Raw genomic sequence first — 21701 nt, forward strand, 5'->3', positions numbered from 1 at the left:
TTATCATCGCGATTTGGAGTCACTACCTTCTTGTAAGTCGATAGTCCGGCTCGTTTTTTTGCTCGATGCACGGTTGTTGACGATACACTCAGCTTATTTGCGGCATCTCGGAGAGAGAGGTTATGGTTTCTCTTGAAACTACCGGCAACTCTCTTTGTCGTCTCAGCGGCTTCCGGTTTTCGATTTCCCCCCGATCCAGACTTCCTGGCTGTCGACAAACGTTCCCCAAACACTTTAATTACATTTGTAACGGTTGATTTGACAACTTTTAGCGATTTTGCCAGCTTTGCGTGCGAGTAGCTCGGATTTTCGCGATGCGCGAGCAAAATTTTGATACGCTGCTCTTCTTGCTTGGACGGCATTTTGACAACTGAAGAGTGAATTCCAAAATCAAAATAGGAGCAACATTCTACACACACACACACCTTCAAAATGAGGGGTGTTCAGGTTTTCTAAATGCAAAATTGAAAGAAATACGTCCAAGTAATAGATGACCCATCGGTGTCAAACGCGGTTTCACAGTTCCCAAAATGAAGAATAAACGAAGAAAATAGGGGGAATTCTAAACTATCTTTGAGATACGTTTTTACAATTTTCCTATTTTATCCACAATTTGAACATATTTGGTACACCAGCTGATTTATAATTAAATTAAATATTCAAAAGTTTATATTTGCACAAAAAATTCCGACCAAAACCGCGAAAATACAATATTTAATTTTGAGCAAATTTTCTCTTCACGAAAAACACAGAACGAAATGTCAGAGAATTCATTTGGTTTCCTTCAACATTTTCAGGCCGGAGAGCGATGGGTCATCTATTACATATATTATCTATGATCCAGTGGGCTACGTAGCTGTTATAGTCACCAGTAGACAATTCTCGTTATAAGTTAAATTTATATAGCATATTTTGCAGCGCCCACGAGCCCATGCAAACATAACAATATTTAACAGAAACATACATTTGTTACCCACGTGGAGCAGTGGTTAGCATGTCTGCCTTGCATGCAAAGGGTCGTGAGTTCAATCCCTGCTCCGACCGAACACCATTTTTTTTACTATATTAAATTTTTATAATGAAACTTCGAAATGTGGGTTATTAAAGATTTACAGTCAGAAACAGTGCTTGATATAAATGAAATGGGCTGAGCTTTTGGATAAAATATTATTTTTTTTATTGCAAAAGTAACAATTTTGTAACTAAAAGCTGTTTTTGGTAAAAAAGTTTGAAGGAATTCAAGAACGTGGAGTCGAGTATAAACATTAAGTTGGCATTATCGCTCTAAAATGACCCTGTTTTGCCTTTTACTTTTCTTTAATAATTCATTTTAAAGAAAATAAACTTTTTCAATTGTTTTAGCTGCAAAACTCGAACTTAATGCCCGCTTTTATATTTGAAGGTGTCCGTCAAGTCCTCTTGGACTACTTATTAATAAAGGGGAACTAAACTTTGTTTTTATACATTTTACTGTTTAATTTTTCTCTGTTTCCTCCTTTTTTCATTTTACTGTCCCAACTCTAAAAAGAGTATAGTGCCCTTTCGTTGTTTTTATGAAGATCCCTTTGTAATTTTTGTATAGTTTCCACCGTTTCGTTTTAATTTCCTTTGTTTGAATATTTTGACTTACTCCTCGAACGTTCCGATTTCTTTTAACGAACCAAGAAAAAAATTGTGCCCATAATGCCAAAATGATAAACAAAACACATGTCCACACATACATAAAATGCTGCTCTCAAGGCGAAAACACATGCTGTTTTTTTCAAATGTCTATTCTCTTTACTCCGAATACTCATTCTAATATTCAAATTAAATAATATTTAGACTTAAGCATATCAAATTTTTGGCCTTATTATAAAACAGTTTTCCGAAACAACATCCAAGTGGTTTGACAGAAGTTGCTCTCTTTTGATTCTCTCGCTGTGTTATGTTGATATCCTTCGTCACCCCTCCCGGTTTCCATCTCTATTTCTTTTTCTATACTCTCTCTCTCTCTCTCTGTCGCTCTCTGAATAAAATATCACAACATATATATGTTTACACGAAATTTGTAAATTTATATATGTTTACATTCACACATATTATTTTTATGAGACATTCATGCCCCAAACATAATAAATTCTAACATATGTGTCCCAAACATTTAGAGTTAGTTTAGGAACATTACTTGTTTGCACTTAAATATATTGTGTTTAAAAATTGTGCCCGAAACACATTTTTTTATATCGGAACATATGAAAAACATATTTTTCTAACAGTGTGAATAACTTAAGTATTGTTGGAGTAACCACTTGTGTTTGACAACATTCAACTTGCTTATGACATGGTTATTTTAGTGGAGAAGGAAAAAGCTTTAATAAAACCTGTCAAAAAATTAATAAAAAGTAACAAACCCTGCTTTTGAAAAAGGTAGGAGTAGAGCCTCTTTTATGCTAACCCTAGATAATTGCTTAGATTGTTTGCAAGTGCAGTATTTGGGTTATCATAGAGTTCTTTGAGTTTGCTTACCTGCAATATCATTGCACTCATGCATTGAGCTGACAGTAGTGCCACTCTTATGATCTTGTGCAGCAGCTATTCGCAGGGCAGACATCCGTTGAAATTCGGGTTCTTGAAGCCATTTTAACATACGTCGGAACGTTTCACGACCAGATTTTAACTTTGACCACGGCTTGGGATTGCGCAGAAGATCCGATAACGTGCCCTGCGATCGACATAGAACTCTTTGGGCAAATATTGCTTGGGGAATGCTGTAGCGCTTGAGTTCTGATGATATCCGTTGCGCCAAATCCTTTGTATTAATCTCTTCTATTTCATCCACATCATTTCTACAGGTCAGGGAAACCCTTACTCCTTCAGTCTTAACATTACAATTTCCTTTTTGCACGGAACGCTGCGAATACTCCAGCTTTTTGCGACTCTCCTTACACGGTGAAAATATCTTGTAGTTGTCCTCTTGCGATTGTTGTTGCTCTTTTGGGGTGCTTTGCGTGGGTTGCTCCGAATACGGGCATGCCACCACATGGTCACTTAGGTCAAACTTAGGTTCATTAATCGACGACAGATTTCTTGAGTTGAGCGAAATTTCCTCTTCCAGTTTGGGTATTGTTAATGTGTCATCCTTTGTGTTTACTATTGGCATCATGGGGTCGTTGTTGTTCTTCCCAAGATTGTATTTCTGAGCAAGGGCTGCATTAGTACAGTCATCGCTAGAAATCTTTTTGATATTGTAGGAATTGTCTTCACTTTTTGCATCACCGAAGCAGGGACCTTTGTCGGGAATGAAAATTTTATCATCCATAACACGAACATCGATTTTGTTAAATGAAGGAACGGAAATGACGGGACTGTTTTCAATGAAAGTGTTGTCATATTTTTTGTTTTTACAGGATTGCACCGTCACCAATTCATTCAACTCCAAAATCCTCAGAGTATCGGATATAATTGATTTTTCAGTGGCGGGGTTTCGTAGCTTTTCCTGAGGGGAAAATTCGGAGTTCACTAATTCGCTAAAGTTTTCGGAATTATCTGTATTGCCATGAATCTCATAGCTGTGGCTACGTTCAGCTTGTTGTTTTTGCGGTTGGAAAATGGCATGGTGCACCGTTTTCGTTAAGAGATATGCATTTTTTCTTATCGCTGGATCACTACGGGTCCGGCTAACGATAATGTCGTTATTTATGTTCTCTATACTTGAAGTATCTACCACACAAGTGTCGTTAAGATGATTTCCATATAAAAATTTTTCCGACATTGTTGATATGGGCGGTAGAGGCGTCAGCGGTGTTAACGTAGCGTAGGACGGTACGTTACTGACTTCGCCCGATATAAGACACTCTTCATTTTTTGGGGATGCAATAGATTGACAGCAATTTAATTCCGATGATACGTTGGTGATGTTGCATATCTGCAAGTCACCGGAATGTTTTAAGGCAGACTCCGACGTATTTTCGTTATTCTTTTCAACTACAGCTCTAGGGTTCTTTGAGGTATTCGAAAACAAGGCATAATTGTTTGTGGTGATCCCAGACAGTAGCTGTGGCTGGTTGTAGCAGTGATACGTGTGTAAAGAACTCTCGGAAAGAATATTTTGAGTGCCGGAATTGTCCCCACTGAAGCTAGTTGGATCCATGTTTCCTATTCTTGGCACTTTCCGCAATCACTAAAATGTTATCATTACAGTTGTGAACAGTACTTAGAGATGTCTTTGTGTTTTGATTTTGTTTTGCCTTTTCTAGTCGCCTGTATATCTCAATATTATTTTGTTTGAATGTAAAAAATTTTCCCATTTTTACTGTTCTCTAACTCGAGTCCGTAGTAGTTCATATGTAAATTCACAACTATGAGTTGATATAAAATTGCTGCTGTTTTCATTACATAAATTGATATATGCGCTCCTTATTCCACTAAAAGTACACTGAAACTTTCTGCCGTTTAATGAAAAAAATACAAGAAATAAGAATTAATATTTTTTATTGATTAGGAAGCGCAAGAACAAAAATAATCCAAAACGATGGAGGTACAATTATTCAAATTACTACACTCTACACTGGGTTGGGTTTCTGCAGATGTTACACTGATAGAAAAGTTGCGTTGTATCAACGAAATGTGTCATTAAAATTGAGCCAACGAAATAAATTCTTTAATACAACGAGCATTTTCATTATTACGATGAATTTTCTGTTAAACAGCGAAAAGTTTCGTACTATTAACGAAATTTTTCATTGTCTTAATGAAAATCTGTTGTTAGCTCAATTTTAATGAAATTTTCTTTGTGTGTATAAAATCCGAAAATAGCCTAAAGTTAATCTTTACGAGTGGAAGAGTAGACGAAACGAACTAATGCAATTGTCTGTTAAATGACATAAAATTTTTTCCTTCCCTTGCTAATGACAATAGAAAGAAAACATGATTTTTTCCTCCCAAACAAAGATTTATAAAAAACAAACATTGTTTGATTACCTTTTTGGACTAAAGGTTATGGTTTAAAACGATTTTTTTACCCGGCTTATAGACTAAGTTCCAACTCAAAATTATTTTTATTCGAAAATCGCAGACCTTTTTCAGGATGCGGGTTAAGCATCCTTTCGATTCGTGTGAAAATTTTTGAAATATTTGAAAATCACATTATTTTCATTTGTAAAAGTTGTATTTGTTATAGCATTTTAAGAAAGGGACCGACTAAAGTGCTTTGTTTTGTTTCTCTGCTTCGCTGTGTGCACGCAGAGAAGAAATTTAGTTTGAATCAGGTACATGATTTTCCCGGCCATGTAATGGTCTCAAATTCTATAATTTAAATAATAGAACATGTTTGCGGCATTTGAGAACCATTTAAATGCTTTTTGCCAGCGTACATTTTTCTCTGCTCGAAATTATTTTTACAAAGACAAAATTAATAACAAGATAAGCATTAAATGTCCATGTCCAAACAAGTTTTTTTCTGTGCGTGTGTCACACCCTCAAAAATAAATCGCTTCTCCAACATATCTTCCAAACATATATTGGATACTCCCGAAACATTAATATGTTTGTTTTATGTGAATGAACATATTATATGTTTTGAATTATTTTGAGCACAAAAATATTATATGCTTGAATGAATTTTCCCCAAAGAAGATTGTGCTCATTCCCTCACATAATTTTCACTTAAACGATATTTTTTAGTTCTTGGATCCTTTTTCTGTAATACAAATAACATAATGTTGATGAAATTATTTAATTTTTTAAATACCTTTCGCCTGGACGGAGAATCGAAACGATGGTCCTCGTTTCGTTTGTAAGCCAACACACTATCCACTGGGCTACGTAGTTGTTATAGTCACCAGTAGACAATTATCGTTATAAGTTACATTTATATAGCATAGTTTGCAAACGAGCCCATGTAAACATAACATTATTTAACAGAAACATACATTCGTTGGCCACGTGGAGCAGTAGTTAGCATGTCTGCATTACATGGAAAGGCTCGTTGGTTCAATCCCTGCTCCGACCGAACCATTTTTTTTTAATTTACACTATATTAAATTTATACTATATTAAATTTTTATAATGAAACTTCGAAATATGGGTTATTAAAGATTTACATTCACACTGTTAGAAAAATATGTTTTTCATATGTTCCGATATAAAAAAAAATGTGTTTCGAGCACAATTTTTAAACAGAATATATTTAAGTGCAAATATATAATGTTCCTAAACTAACACTAAATGTTTGGGACACATGTGTTAATATGTTAGAATATATTATGTTTGTGGCATGAATGTTTCATAAAAATACTATGTGTGAATGTAAACATATATAAATTTACAAATTTCGAGTAAACATATATATGTTGTGAATTTTTATTCAGAGAGCGACAGAGAGAGAGAGAGAGAGAGAGAGAGAGAGAGTATAGAGAAAGAAATAGAGATTAAAACCGGGAAGGTTGACGAAAGATATCAAAATTACACAGCGAGAGAATGAAAAGAGAGCAATTTCTATGAAACGCTTGTATGTTGTTTCGGAAAACTGTTTTATGATAACGCCAAAAATTTGATGTGCTTAGACTTAAGCATGATTATTTTTATTATTATTTATTATTATTTAATTTGAATATTAAAATGAGTATTCGGAGTAAAGAGAATAGACATTCGGAACCAAGAAAATAGACATTTGACAAAAACAGCATGTGTTTTCCGCCTTGAGAGCTGCATTTTATATATGTGTGGACATGTGTTTTGTTTATCATTTTGGCATTATGGTCACAATGTTTTTCTTGGTTCGTTAAAAGAAATCGGAACGTACGAGGAGTAAGTTCAAATATTCAGGCAAAGGAAATTAAAAAAAAAGAAAAAAACGGTGGAAAATATACAAAAATTACAAAGGGATCTTCATACAAATGACGAAAGGGCGCTATACTCTTTTTAGAGTATGGACAGTAAAATGAAAAAAGGCGGAAATAGTGAAAAATTATACAGTAAAATAAATGTATAAAAACAAAGTTTAGTTCCTCTTTATTTATAAGTAGTCCAAGAGGAGTTGACGGATACCTTCAAATAAAAACAGGCAAGAGGTTTTGGACATCACCTTGGCCTCGCAAGAACTGAATGAAATGATATCTGAGTGGCATGTTTTAAGTGAACACAGCTTCTCAGATCATCGCTACATCAGTTTCAAATTTGATGTTCATACCACCAAGACCATATTTCCGCCAAATGTTAGGAAAGCTGACTGGAATAGGTATAGGGAATCGTTCCATATGATGATACCGGAAATACCAGAGACAAATATGAGCACTGTGCAAGTTATCGAACACGCAGTGGAGAGGATTACTAAGGCCTTCAACATTTCACTGAAAGCTGCATGCCTTAAGGGAAGCCAAGGGGGAAAAATCGACCACCATGGTGGTCTAGGGTTAACAAAGCAAAGTCCACCAGAGCTCCTGTGGATTGGGACGCTTACAAGAAGAATCTGAGAGGATACAAGCGAGAACTGAGAAAGGCTCAGCATAACTCTTGGAATGTTTACTGCAGCAGCATTGAGAATACGTCCGAGGCTTCCAGACTACGGAAGGTGCTAGCATCCACGAGCTCCGCTCCAGGTTTCATTAAAACATCGGAGGGCAATTGGACAACGTCCAGTGAGGAGACGCTGGAGGTACTATTCGACACACATTTTCCCGGAAATCAGACGGTTGAACCATGCACTGGCGGTGCCACAGTGGCTCAGCGGTCGTTTGCTATCGAGGAAATTGTATCAGAATCTAGAATAAAATGGGCGTTAAATAGCTTTGGATCATTCAAATCCCCCGGACCTGATGGAATTACTCCGGCGGAGTTAAAAGCGGTGGCTGACAGAATTATCCCCTGGTTGTCGGCGATATATATAGGATGTATCAACTTAGCATATATTCCACGAAAGTGGAGAGAATCAAAAGTCGTTTTCATACCTAAAGCGGGAAAAGCCTCTCACTCGAATGCGAAGCATTTCCGACCAATCAGCTTATCATCATTCCTACTTAAGACTCTGGAGAGGATGATAGATATTTATCGTAGAACTAGCGTCGATTCAAGTTTGCTCTCGAAACGACAACATGCATACTCGAAAGGCAGGTCTACTGAGACCGCATTACATGAACTAGCCAGCTTTATTGAAAGCTCACTATCTGTCAAAGAATACACAATCGTGGCATTTCTAGACATCGAAGGGGCGTTCAATAACGGCCATCCGAGCTCGATATTATTAGGACCGACAACTCTGAATGTTGATCCAGGTATACTTAGGCTGTTAGACGAACTTCTAAGGAAGAGACGCATTTCATCCACACTAGGACAAGCAAACATACAAAGGTATGTCAACAGAGGCACTCCTCAAGGAGGAGTTCTATCACCTCTTCTTTGGAATGTTGCTATCAACGACCTTCTGGTTTCCCTAGAAAAAGAAAGGATAAAAGTGGTGGCATACGCAGATGATGTGGCGCTAGCAGTCAGGGGAAAATTCCCATCAACAGTTAGAGATATTATACAGAGAGCCCTCCGGATGACTAAGAAATGGGCGAAAGATAATGGTCTTGGGGTAAATCCTGCAAAGACAGAACTAGTCATGTACTGCAAAGATCGCAAAACTCCCACGGTTAGGCCCATTTCCTTAGGGGGTATTAAAATTCCCTTTAGGGAGTATGCAAAATACCTTGGCGTTATTTTGGACAGGAAGCTGAACTTTAAGCTTAATATTGAAGAAAGGGCGAGTAAAGCAACGGTAGCTTTATACTCGTGCAAAAAGGCAATAGGGAAAAAGAGGGGACTAAAACCAAAAGTTGTACATTGGCTATACACGGCAGTGGTTACACCTATAATGCTATATGGTGTTGTAGTCTGGTGGCCGGCACTTCACCAGCCGACAAGTTTAGACAAAGTTCAGCGTATGGCGTGCTTGTGTATCTCAGGTGCATTCAGCAAGACAGGAACAAACTCCCTTAATGTCATACTGCATCTATTGCCTTTAGACATTTTGGCCAAACAGTCAGCTGCAACAACAGCTGTGCGGTTGCGCGAGCTATCGCCGTGGTCGGAAAAAAATTACGGTCACAGTTCGGTCCTCAAAATAATGCCAGATGTGCCTAACGCAGTGGATTACTCTCTGGCGAAACCACTTTTCGACAAAAAGTTTGAAACTCTAATTCCCAACAGTGAGGCGTGGTGTACATGGACCCCGGGGAATAAAAGATATATAGATTTCTACACTGATGGCTCCAAATTGGATGGCCAAGTGGGTTTCGGAGTATATTTTAAAGATCTGGAACTTCGAATAGCGAAAAGATTACCTGATCACTGTAGTGTTTTTCAGGCTGAAATATTAGCAATAAGAGAAGTGGTGAATTGGCTGAGAAGTAATGCTCCAAGCAATATTGGCATTAATATATACTCAGACAGTCAACCTGCAATAAAATCCTTGGGCTCTGTGTTCCTCAATTCGAAAACGGCCATCGACTGCCGCAAATCTCTCAATGAGATGGCTGAGCAGTACAAAATTTACCTAATATGGGTGCCTGGCCACAGGAACATACCGGGGAACTACGAAGCAGATGAGCTAGCAAGGCTAGGAACTACCTTACATATTCCAGGGGAACTAGAATCTGTTGGTGTGCCTCTGGCTACCTGCAAGCTCTTACTGCGTGAGAAGGCTGTCATGATGGCAAATGTTCGATGGGAGAATTGTAAGGGTTGTAACGACACCAAGCAAATATGGCCCCATTTAAACTTAAACCGCACACTAGATATGCTAGTGTTCTCGAGACGCCAGATATCACTCCTGATATCTGCTATAACGGTTCGCTGCCTGATAGGCGATTTTGCAAAAACTATTGGTGCGAAGTATAATGACTATTGTATGAGCTGTCATGATGCGGAGGAAAAGGAATCAATAAAACACCTCTTGTGTGAGTGTCCTGCATTTTGTGTAAGGCGTAAGCAAATTTTAGGGGCATATAGCTTCAGATTACTGACGGACCTGGAAAACGTTAACTTAAGCAGTCTGCTAATGTTTTTGGTACAATCTGGTTGGTTCATCAGAAGAAAATAATCGAGAAGGTTCAACGGTTAATACTAGAAGTGCCCATATGTAATAGGTACTTTTAGTTAATGTGGTATCACAATGGACTGAATAGTCTAAGTGAGCCTGAATCTTAATCAGGCTGCCACTGTAACCTTACCTTGGGGAACGTTTGTCGACAGCCAGGAAGTCTGGATCGGGGGGAAATCGAAAACCGGAAGCCGCTGAGACGACAAAGAGAGTTGCCGGTAGTTTCAAGCGAAGCCCTAATCTCTCTCTCTGAGATGCCGCAAATAAGCAACCGTGCATCGAGCCAAAAAACGAGCCGGACTATCGACTTACAAGAAGGTAGTGACTCCAAATCGCGATGATAAACAAAATACGACGGCCAAAGCGCGATCCCGAAGGCTGTACACGACGATGTTGACGAAGTTTGACTGCGTGGTAATGGACGACGAAACCTACGTCAAATCCGACTACAAGCAGCTTCCGGGACAGGAGTTTTATACGGCAAAAGGAATGGGAAAGGTAGCAGATATTTTCAAGCACATAAAACTGTCAAAGTTCGCAAAGAAATATCTGGTTTGGCAAGCCATCTGTACCTGTGGCTTGAAAAGCAGCATTTTCATAGCTTCCGGGACTGTCAACCAAGAAATTTACGTGAAAGAGTGTTTGAATAAACGTCTGCTGCCTTTCCTGAAGAAACACGATTGTTCCGTACTGTGTTGGCCGGATTTGGCATCTTGCCATTACGGTAAAAAGGCCATGGAGTGGTACGCCGCCAACAACGTGCAGGTGGTTCCCAAGGACAAGAACCCCCCAACACGCCAGAGCTCCGCCCAATGGAGAAATACTGGGCTAATGTCAAGCGGAACATAAAGAAGACGAAAAAGGACGAGCAGCAGTTCAAGGCAAACTGGCTTTCTGCGGCGAAGAAGGTGGACAAGGTGGCTGTACAAAATCTGATGGCAGGTGTCAAGCGTGAGGCCCGGCAATTCGGATTTGGAAAAGCGAAAGCCTAACTGAATATTTTTCCTGAATTTTATACTAATTGAACTTGAAAAAGAAATTTAATTTGATTTTTTAAATAAACGATTTCACCGATTTACACGCGTTTTCCCTTGACCAAATTTTGACCGTATCACCCTTTATCTATGCAGTGGATAGTGTGTTGGCTTACAAACTGTATGGTCCTCGGTTCGATTCTCTGTCCAGGCGAAAGGTAAAATTTAAAAAAAAAAAATATAAAATTGAATAATAATAAGGTGTCAAGAATTAAAAGATTTCGTGGGCGTGAAAATTATGTGAGGAAATGAGCACAATCTTCATTGGGGAAAATTCTTCCAAGCATATAATATTTTTGGGCTCAAAATGTTTCCAAACATATAATATGTTCACATAAAACAAACATATTAATGTTTCGGCAGTATACAATAATATATTATGCATGTAGGTCATTTGTGGTATTACTGTTTAATTTTCTATTCGCCTGGTACTTGTAAAATGTGATGTAAATATATCCGTCCGATATTTATAAAATAACATTAATTTATTAGACTTATGACAATTATTGACTAAAAGAAAATAATTTATAGACTTATTTAAAATTTTATAATTTTTTTAATACTGTAATATTTATGAAATGTAATTTCTTAAAATCTTTTGTAAATCCCCTGAAGAAGCGATTATATGACAATCGCGAAATATTGGGAAAATAAATAAAATATTCAAAAAATACCTCGAGCTTGAAAAAATCATTAATTTATTATTAAAACTGTTTTTAGTAAAAACGTTTGAAATTGTGGAAGGAATTCAAAAACTTTAAATACATAAATAATTTTATAATATACACATAAATTTATTTTGGCGTGAACAGTTTCTACTAGCATTTAACACAATTTTAAATGCATTTAAAACTTATCGTGTTTTGTACTTAATTTCATTTTTACCTTTAAGGCCGGTATTAAGTTGGAATTATCGCTCTACCCTGTCACCATACAAAAATAACATTTTGCTCTTGAAACATGTTTGAGGCGATCATATTCCTTCTCTGCGTGTATACTCATCTAGTTTGGTAGATTATCCAAACACTGTTTAATTTTTATGTATTTCCTCCTTTTTTCATTTTACTGCCCCAACTCTAAAAAGTGTGTAGTGCCCTTTCGTTATTTTATGAAGATCCCTTTGTAATTTTTGTATATTTTCTACCGTTTTTTTACTTTCCTCACGCACAGAAAAAACATGTTTGGACATGGTTGCCGCATCCATTTAATGCTTATCTAGATTATGTAATTGTCGCGAAAACCATGTATTTTGTCTTTGTAAAAATAATTTTCGAGCGGAGAAAAATATATGTTGGCAATAAGCATTTAAATTTTCCTCAAATGCCGCAAACATGTTCTATTATATAAATGATAGAATTTGAGACCATTATATGACCAGGACAATCATGTACCTGAGCATTCAATTTTTTTTTTACTTTTTTGCAGAGCGAAAAGTATTTTTATAGGTTACGCATAGACATGTTTAGAACCATTACATGGCCATAAAGACCATGTACATTGTTTTCGTGACCATTTAATTTTTTTAATTTTTTTGCAGCAAAAAGAATTTTATAAAAACATGAGTAGGTACACACGATTTTCATTTTGCACGGTGCCTGGCCACAGGAACATACCGGGGAACTACGAAGCAGATGAGCTAGCAAGGCTAGGAACTACCTTACATATTCCAGGGGAACTAGAATCTGTTGGTGTGCCTCTGGCTACCTGCAAGCTCTTACTGCGTGAGAAGGCTGTCATGATGGCAAATGTTCGATGGGAGAATTGTAAGGGTTGTAACGACACCAAGCAAATATGGCCCCATTTAAACTTAAACCGCACACTAGATATGCTACTGTTCTCGAGACGCCAGATATCACTCCTGATATCTGCTATAACGGTTCGCTGCCTGATAGGCGATTTTGCAAAAACTATAGGTGCGAAGTATAATGACTATTGTATGAGCTGTCATGATGCGGAGGAAAAGGAATCAATAAAACACCTCTTGTGTGAGTGTCCTGCATTTTGTGTAAGGCGTAAGCAAATTTTAGGGGCATATAGCTTCATATTACTGACGGACCTGGAAAACGTTAACTTAAGCAGTCTGCTAATGTTTTTGGAACAATCTGGTTGGTTTATCAGAAGAAAATAATCGAGAAGGTTCAACGGTTAATACTAGAAGTGCCCATACGTAATAGGTACTTTTAGTTAATGTGGTATCACAATGGACTGAATAGTCTAAGTGAGCCTGAATTTTAATCGGGCTGCCACTTTAACCTAACCTTGGGGAACGTTTGTCGACAGCCAGGAAGTCTGGATCGGGGGGAAATCGAAAACCGGAAGCCGCTGAGACGACAAAGAGAGTTGCCGGTAGTTTCAAGCGAAGCCGTAGCCTCTCTCTCTCTCTCTGAGATGCCGAAAATAAGCTGAGTGTATCGTCTACAACCGTGCATCGAGCCAAAAAACGAGCCGGACTATCGACTTACAAGAAGGTAGTGACTCCAAATCGCGATGATAAACAAAATACGACGGCCAAAGCGCGATCCCGAAGGCTGTACACGACGATGTTGACGAAGTTTGACTGCGTGGTAACGGACGACGAAACCTACGTCAAATCCGACTACAAGCAGCTTCCGGGACAGGAGTTTTATACGGCAAAAGGAATGGGAAAGGTAGCAGATATTTTCAAGCACATAAAACTGTCAAAGTTCGCAAAGAAATATCTGGTTTGGCAAGCCATCTGTACCTGTGGCTTGAAAAGCAGCATTTTCATAGCTTCCGGGACTGTCAACCAAGAAATTTACGTGAAAGAGTGTTTGAATAAACGTCTGCTGCCTTTCCTGAAGAAACACGATTGTTCCGTACTGTGTTGGCCGGATTTGGCATCTTGCCATTACGGTAAAAAGGCCATGGAGTGGTACGCCGCCAACAACGTGCAGGTGGTTCCCAAGGACAAGAACCCCCCAACACGCCAGAGCTCCGCCCAATGGAGAAATACTGGGCTAATGTCAAGCGGAACATAAAGAAGACGAAAAAGGACGAGCAGCAGTTCAAGGCAAACTGGCTTTCTGCGGCGAAGAAGGTGGACAAGGTGGCTGTACAAAATCTGATGGCAGGTGTCAAGCGTGAGGCCCGGCAATTCGGATTTGGAAAAGCGAAAGCCTAACTGAATATTTTTCCTGAATTTTATACTAATTGAACTTGAAAAAGAAATTTAATTTGATTTTTTAAATAAACGATTTCACCGATTTACACGCGTTTTCCCTTGACCAAATTTTGACCGTATCACCCTTTATCTATGCAGTGGATAGTGTGTTGGCTTACAAACTGTATGGTCCTCGGTTCGATTCTCTGTCCAGGCGAAAGGTAAAATTTAAAAAAATATATATAAAATTGAATAATAATAAGGTGTCAAGAATTAAAAAATTTCGTGGGCCTGAAAATTATGTGAGGAAATGAGCACAATCTTCATTGGGGAAAATTCTTCCAAGCATATAATATTTTTGGGCTCAAAATGGTTCCAAACATATAATATGTTCACATAAAACAAACATATTAATCCATTTGTTTTGTTTTGTTATTGTTGGTTTTGTTCTTTAAGCATTGTTGTTGTTTTTTATTTCAGCTTAAAACCATACATTGACTAAACTACAATTGTAGCTTAACCAACAGAGGAAAAGAATGTTTGTCAAATTTATTTGGGCAAAGCCCTATAGACTGCAAGATGGTTGGATGGACGCACGTTTCGGAATTACCACATTCCTCATCAGCATCCTCTACTTGCAGCAAAACTATCAACCAATTATCAGAATAAATTCAGGCAGTTTATTAAACCCAACAAAAACCACACTTGAACCCTCCGAAAAAAGGTTTTACATTGATAGCCGGCTTATGCCGAAATAAATTCGAAACAAACATATCTCTTTTCCTATGCCACTGTCAAATCATCGATTTGAATTCACATGGCTGGGTTTATTTTGAGCGTGCCTCCTCTTCTTTTTCCATTTGTTTTGTTTTGTTATTGTTGGTTTTGTTCTTTAAGCATTGTTGTTGTTTTTTATTTCAGCTTAAAACCATACATTGACTAAACTACAATTGTAGCTTAACCAACAGCGGAAAAGAATGTTTGTCAAATTTATTTGGGCAAAGCCCTATAGACTGCAAGATGGTTGGATGGACGCACGTTTCGGAATTACCACATTCCTCTGTTGGTTAAGCTACAATTGTAGTTTAGTCAATGTATGGTTTTAAGCTGAAATAAAAAACAACAACAAACATATTAATGTTTCGGCAGTATACAGTAATATATTATGCATGTAGGTCATTTGTGGTATTACTGTTTAATTTTCTGTTCGCCTGGTACTTGTAAAATGTGATGTAAATATATCCGTCCGATATTTATAAAATAACATTAATTTATTAGACTTATGACAATTATTGACTAAAAGAAAATAATTTATAGACTTATTTAAAATTTTATAATTTTTTTAATACTGTAATATTTATGAAATGTAATTTCTTAAAATCTTTTGTAAATCCCCTGAAGAAGCGATTATATGACAATCGCGAAATATTGGGAAAATAAATAAAATATTCAAAAAAGTCCTCGAGCTTGAAAAAATCATTAATTTATTATTAAAACTGTTTTTAGTAAAAACGTTTGAAATTGTGGAAGGAATTCAAAAACTTTAAATACATAAATAATTTTATAATATACACATAAATTTATTTTCGCGTGAACAGTTTCTACTAGCATTTAACACAATTTTAAATGCATTTAAAACTTATCGTGTTTTGTACTTAATTTCATTTTTACCTTTAAGGCCGGTATTAAGTTGGAATTATCGCTCTACCCTGTCACCATACAAAAATAACATTTTGCTCTTGAAACATGTTTGAGGCGATCATATTCCTTCTCTGCGTGTATACTCATCTAGTTTGGTAGATTATCCAAACACTGTTTAATTTTTATGTATTTCCTCCTTTTTTCATTTTACTGCCCCAACTCTAAAAAGTGTGTAGTGCTCTTTCGTTATTTTATGAAGATCCCTTTGTAATTTTTGTATATCTTCTACCGTTTTTTTACTTTCCTCACGCACAGAAAAAACATGTTTGGACATGGTTGCCGCATCCATTTAATGCTTATCTAGATTATGTAATTGTCGCGAAAACCATGTATTTTGTCTTTGTAAAAATAATTTTCGAGCGGAGAAAAATATATGTTGGCAACAGCGTTGCCAGAATTGTTTCACCAAAAACCGCTAGATTTGCCCAAAAAAATAGCTAAAAAAAGCTAAAAAATTCTAAAAAATAGCTAGAAAAAAAGCTAAATTTTTTTGTATCAAAAGTCACATTTTTGATTGAAATTTAACAAACTTAAAGGCTTTATTTCACTTACAATGCATATTATTTTCATTTTAATTCCACTTCTGTGAGACTGTAACAATATCTAAGGCATATTAGCTCTGTTTGCGTATTCGATACATTTTGATTACCATCACAAATTTTTTACTGGAAGTCCTTCGTTTTGTGGGAGCTGCCTTCCCAACACCTCTATTTTATTTACTCGTTATTTTAAATATTAAATGATCTAAGCATGCTTTGGATTTGGTAAAAAAATGATTTGTCATTTTTTTAAATAAAATTTTAGTTTGGTTTTGCAATTGTGAAAAATTCGAAATACATTACTTTTATTTAAATTGTAGAAAATTCCTATAGTTTACATTTCCCAGTAAAAACATTTTCCTTTTGCTTTAAAAACGTGCTAACGCCAACTTAAATTTCCAAATTCAGACTCGACTTCAAGTAGAAATTATTGTATATATACGTTTTTAAAATAAAGTGTTGAAAAACATCTTCTATTTTTGAACGCTATTTTGGTTTGTGGTTAAGATGCAAAAACTCCTCACATTTAAAGACTATTTCATTAATTCTTCCTTCTTTCATGAAAACATACCCATTTTTAAGTTGAATCACTTAATTATAAGGACAAAACGACTTTATCGTCTTTTGGACAAGGAAAACAGTTTATATAAAAGAAATTCACAAATGCTATTACAACCAAAATTCGCGTTCGTATTTTAAGGAGACGACAATATTTTTTCAGTGCACAAAGCTATTCACATCTACTATTTTAATTTAGTAATATCGTAATAACTTTAGAATATTATAATAACAAAAAAAGGATAAACGAGTCAAATGATAATATTCCCAATAATTTACTGACAGTTTATCTAACAAATTTGTATGGTAATAGTAGATTTAAAGTTTACGATAACTTTTATGTATATAATGAAAAAACTTTACAACAAGGTGTATTTGCTACAAAAATGCCCGCATAATGGCTGGACTCATTATTAATGTTTCAACTGAGCTTTGAAATATGTGGAAACCCTTATACTTGCAGCAAGGCTTAGATAAAAACGCCGATTTATCCATATTTCAATAGAAACATGTCGAAAATAAAAAAAGCCAAAAATAGCTAAAAGGGTCATGAAAAAAAGCCAGAAAAAAAGCTAAAAGCTAAATGCATTTTTTCCCGCTAAACGTCTTCAAAAAAAGCCAAATCTAGCGGGAAAAAAGCTAAATTGGCAACGCTGGTTGGCAATAAGCATTTAAATGGTCCTCAAATGCCGCAAACGTGTTCTATTATATAAATGATAGAATTTGAGACCATTATATGGCCAGGGCAATCATGTACCTGAGCATTCATTTTTTTTTTACTTTTTTGCAGAGAGAAAAGTATTTTTATAGGTTACGCATAGACATGTCTAGAACCATTACATGGCCATAAAGACCATGTACATTGCTTTCGTGACCATTTAATTTTTTTAATTTTTTTGCAGCGAAAAGAATTTTATAAAAACATGAGCAGGTACACACGATTTTCATTTTGCACGTCAGTCGTGTGTTGATTGTTTCTTGGAATGGACGGAGAATACGGAATTATGGTGTTTTGTGTTAATATATATTCATTTGGAAGTGGCACGTGGTGGTGAATACCAGGGCTGTGGAGTCGAGCCAATTTTGCTCGACTCCGACTCCAGCATTTTTCATCAGCTCGACTCCGACTCCGGGTAATATAACTAAATCTCATTTTAATACCACTAATTTGTAGTTCTATTGTGGGGGTACCGTAAGTGGACGATATAAAGTATCGTGTTTATTTATGTGTGCCAAAAAAGATCTTAATTTCACATTAGATGCCAATTGAATTCTATATTTCAAATTTATGCCAAAGTTTAAAAAATAAAATAATGATATAAATACCCATCATAATATGAGAATATACCAACAGTATATGTATTTGTGGACCAAAATTATTGATACTATTTCAAATCCTTTAAATTTGTTGCGAGCTATATAAAGGTTTATATTTCCATATGCATGAATTTGAATCTGAATCGATTTAGACAAAATTGTATATACTTCTACAAAATCTATGTACTTAAAATTTAAATCTAACGTTATGGGACGTAACACAATTTTAACGAAAAATAAAAATGCAAGGAAAGTCTAAAGTCGGGCGGGCCGATTATAATATACTCTGCACAACTTTGTATTTAGATCTACATTTTGATAAAATCTCAAATCAGACTTCTACAAAACTCGGGCAATATTTGGGAAATATTTATAATTGTTTAGACAATTTCGCAAAAATGCATTTATGATTCATTCATTGAAAAATTTGAAAATTTGAGTCATTTCTAGAAGTTTTCGACTTAGCAGCAATTTTTCCAAAATTGTATGCTCACTGAATACAATTTTGGAAAAATTTTTGTCTAGTAAATAAAATTTTGCAAAATTTTATATAAAAATAAAATTTTGGAAAATTTTCTACAGTAACAAAATGTTGACTAAATTTTCTATACAAACTAAAAATTTGGCAACATTTTCTATAGAAATCAAATTTTGACCAAATATATAGAAATACAATTTTGAATAAAATTTGGCAAAATTTTTTATAGAAAAAAAAAGTTTGAAAAAATTATCAATAGAAATACAATTTAAAAAAAATTGTGTAGCAAACAAAATTTTGCAAAATTTTCTATAGAAATAAAATTTTGCAAAATATTCTATATAAACAACATTTTGACTAAATTTTCTATAGAAGTAAAATTTTGACTAAATTTTGTATAGAAAAAATATTTCTATATTAATAAAATTTTGAATACATTTTTTATAGCAGTGAGTATCAGTGAGCATCAGTAAGAAAAAAAAAATTGAGAAAATTTGCTATAGAAATAAAATTTGACAATTTTTTCTTATAGAAATAAAATTTTGAAAAAATTATCAATAAAAATACAATTTTAGAAAAATTTTTGTGTAGTAAATAAAATTCTGCAAAATATTCTACACAAACAAAATGTTGACTAAATTTTCTATAGAAATAAAATTTTGACAAAATTTCCTATAGAAATAAAATGTTGACCAAATTTTCTGTAGAAATAAAATTTTGACCAAATTTTCTAATAAAAAAATCTATTACTATAAAATTTAGGCAAAATTTTCTATAGAAATACAATTTTGACTTAAATTTTTATAGAAATAAAATTATCAATAGAAATAAAATTTAAAAAAAAAATTGTGTAACAAACAAAATTTTGCAAAATTTTCTATAGAAATAAAATTTTGCAAAATATTCTATAGAAACTAAATTTTGACTCAATTTTCTATAGAAATAAAATTTTGACTAAATTTTCTATAGAAAAAAATATTTCTATAGTAATAAAATTTTGAATAAAATTTTTATAGAATTAAAATTTTGACAAAATTTGCTATAGAAATAAAATTTTGACAAAACTTTTTATAGAAATAACATTTTGACAAAATTTTCTATAAAAACAACTTTGAAAAAATTTTCTGCCAATATTCCACATATGTATATTGCCTTAAAATAAAATAAAAATAATATCGATTGTTCGAAACATTTCAAATAAATTGATATGGGCATTAAAATGGATCGATCCAGCCCATCTGCTAGTCAAACATTCTAGGAAACATAAAAAGATAGCCATAATTGGAAGTTGATTTTCATTTACAATCATGCTGTACATTGATCGAATGAATAACGCAATGGAAACTAATTTGTGTAAAAACTTGCTTAGTTACAAAAATGTGAAGTGTTTTAAAAAATTTGGTTTAGCCGGAGTCGAAGTCGAGCAAAATTTTTACGACTCCGACTCCGACTCCAGCAAAATCTTCAGACTCCGACTCCAAGACTCCGACTCCGACCTCCACAGCCCTGGTGAATACAAGAAAGGAAAGTGTAATTGAAAAAAATGTACCTGGTTTTTGTTCTGCATTTTGTTATATGGTATCATTTATTTTGATGAGCACGAAGTAAATATGGAATGATTACTTATGTTATTGTTGAAATTAAACCAAAATAGAGTGTGTAAAAATATGTGATGTTTGCTTGCACGACTTTATAAATACAAATAAACAATGAATTAGTTTATAAATAAATAAAAACAAATAAATAAAGTTGATTTTGTGTTTTCTTTTCTCAAGTGGCGTCCTTTTTTCGACGACGAAAAAAGTTTTTTCATAAAAATCAAAACATTTTAGGTTGTGACCATGTTCTTTTAAGTTGAAGAAAAACATTTTTGACGAATAACATAACATTTTAGATTGTGACTATTGTCTTTTAATGGAAACAAAATTCTTTTTATCAATATAATAACACTTTAGATGAGGACAATTGTATTTTTCTTAGAACCATGTTCACTGAGCCAACATGGTTGCAGGTGAAAATGTTATATGGTCGCCGCAAAAATAGCTCCTATCGTATTATTTTGCTCTTCCAATATGATTGTGACAATCATGTTTCTTCTCTGCGTGCTTTGCCTGAATATTTTGACTTACTCCTCGTACGTTGCAATTTCTTTTAACGAACCAAGAAAAAATTGTGACCATAATGCCAAAATGATAAACAAAACACATGTCCACACATACATATAATGCTGCTCTCAAGTCGGAAAACACATGCTGTTTTTTTTTTCAAATGTCTATTCTCTTGTTTCCGAATGTCTATTCTCTTTACTCCGAATACTCATTCTAATATTCAAATTAAGTAATATTTAGACTCAAGCATATCAAATGTTTGGCCTTATCATAAAACAGTTTTCCGAAATAACATACAAGCTGTTTCACAGAAATTGCTCTCTTTTAATTCTCCCGCTGTGTTAAGGCCGGTACTCTGTTCGATTTTCGCGTTGAAACTCCATACAAAACCAAAAAATGCGAAAAACTGGCGAAATTCTTTCCATTTGTGGTACTTTGTTTTTTTTTTTCGAGTAGAAAAACTGACGTTTAGAGCATGGCGCCATTTGCAATGTCAATTAAGAAATAACTTATTTATTAAATATTATGGATGTTTTTATTATATTCGACCTGTGTATAGATTTTCCAATTGATAGTTGTTGATAAAAACGAGCTCGAGGTCTGTATGATTAATTTTTATTTATTCAATATTTCGTCTTTTCATTGAAAGACTTCATCGGGAAAATTTTTCTGCGTATACAAATAGAAAAGAAAATATGTATATACTAGAGGTCTGCACAATTCCTTTTGTAAATGCAGAGTACACGTGTACTTGCTAAATGAGTACATCTATTTGAGAGAGTCGC

The 21701-nt window shown here is 34.8% G+C and overlaps 1 protein-coding gene across 3 annotated transcripts in view; it reads right to left on the reverse strand.

Annotated features, from left to right (window-relative positions):
- Positions 1–21701, reverse strand: part of onecut (homeobox protein onecut) — a 75117-nt gene that overhangs the window by 31129 nt on the left and 22287 nt on the right. For all 3 annotated transcript variants that reach the window (XM_075305717.1, XM_075305716.1, XM_075305715.1), the window contains exon 2: positions 2509–4427. In XM_075305717.1, coding sequence (XP_075161832.1) covers positions 2509–4132 — 1624 coding nt within the window. In that variant the 5' untranslated portion in view covers positions 4133–4427. The remainder of the gene's footprint in view (positions 1–2508; positions 4428–21701) is intronic.

The sequence above is a fragment of the Haematobia irritans genome, chromosome 4, assembly GCF_050003625.1.
Source record: "Haematobia irritans isolate KBUSLIRL chromosome 4, ASM5000362v1, whole genome shotgun sequence".
Classification (NCBI taxonomy): domain Eukaryota; kingdom Metazoa; phylum Arthropoda; class Insecta; order Diptera; family Muscidae; genus Haematobia; species Haematobia irritans.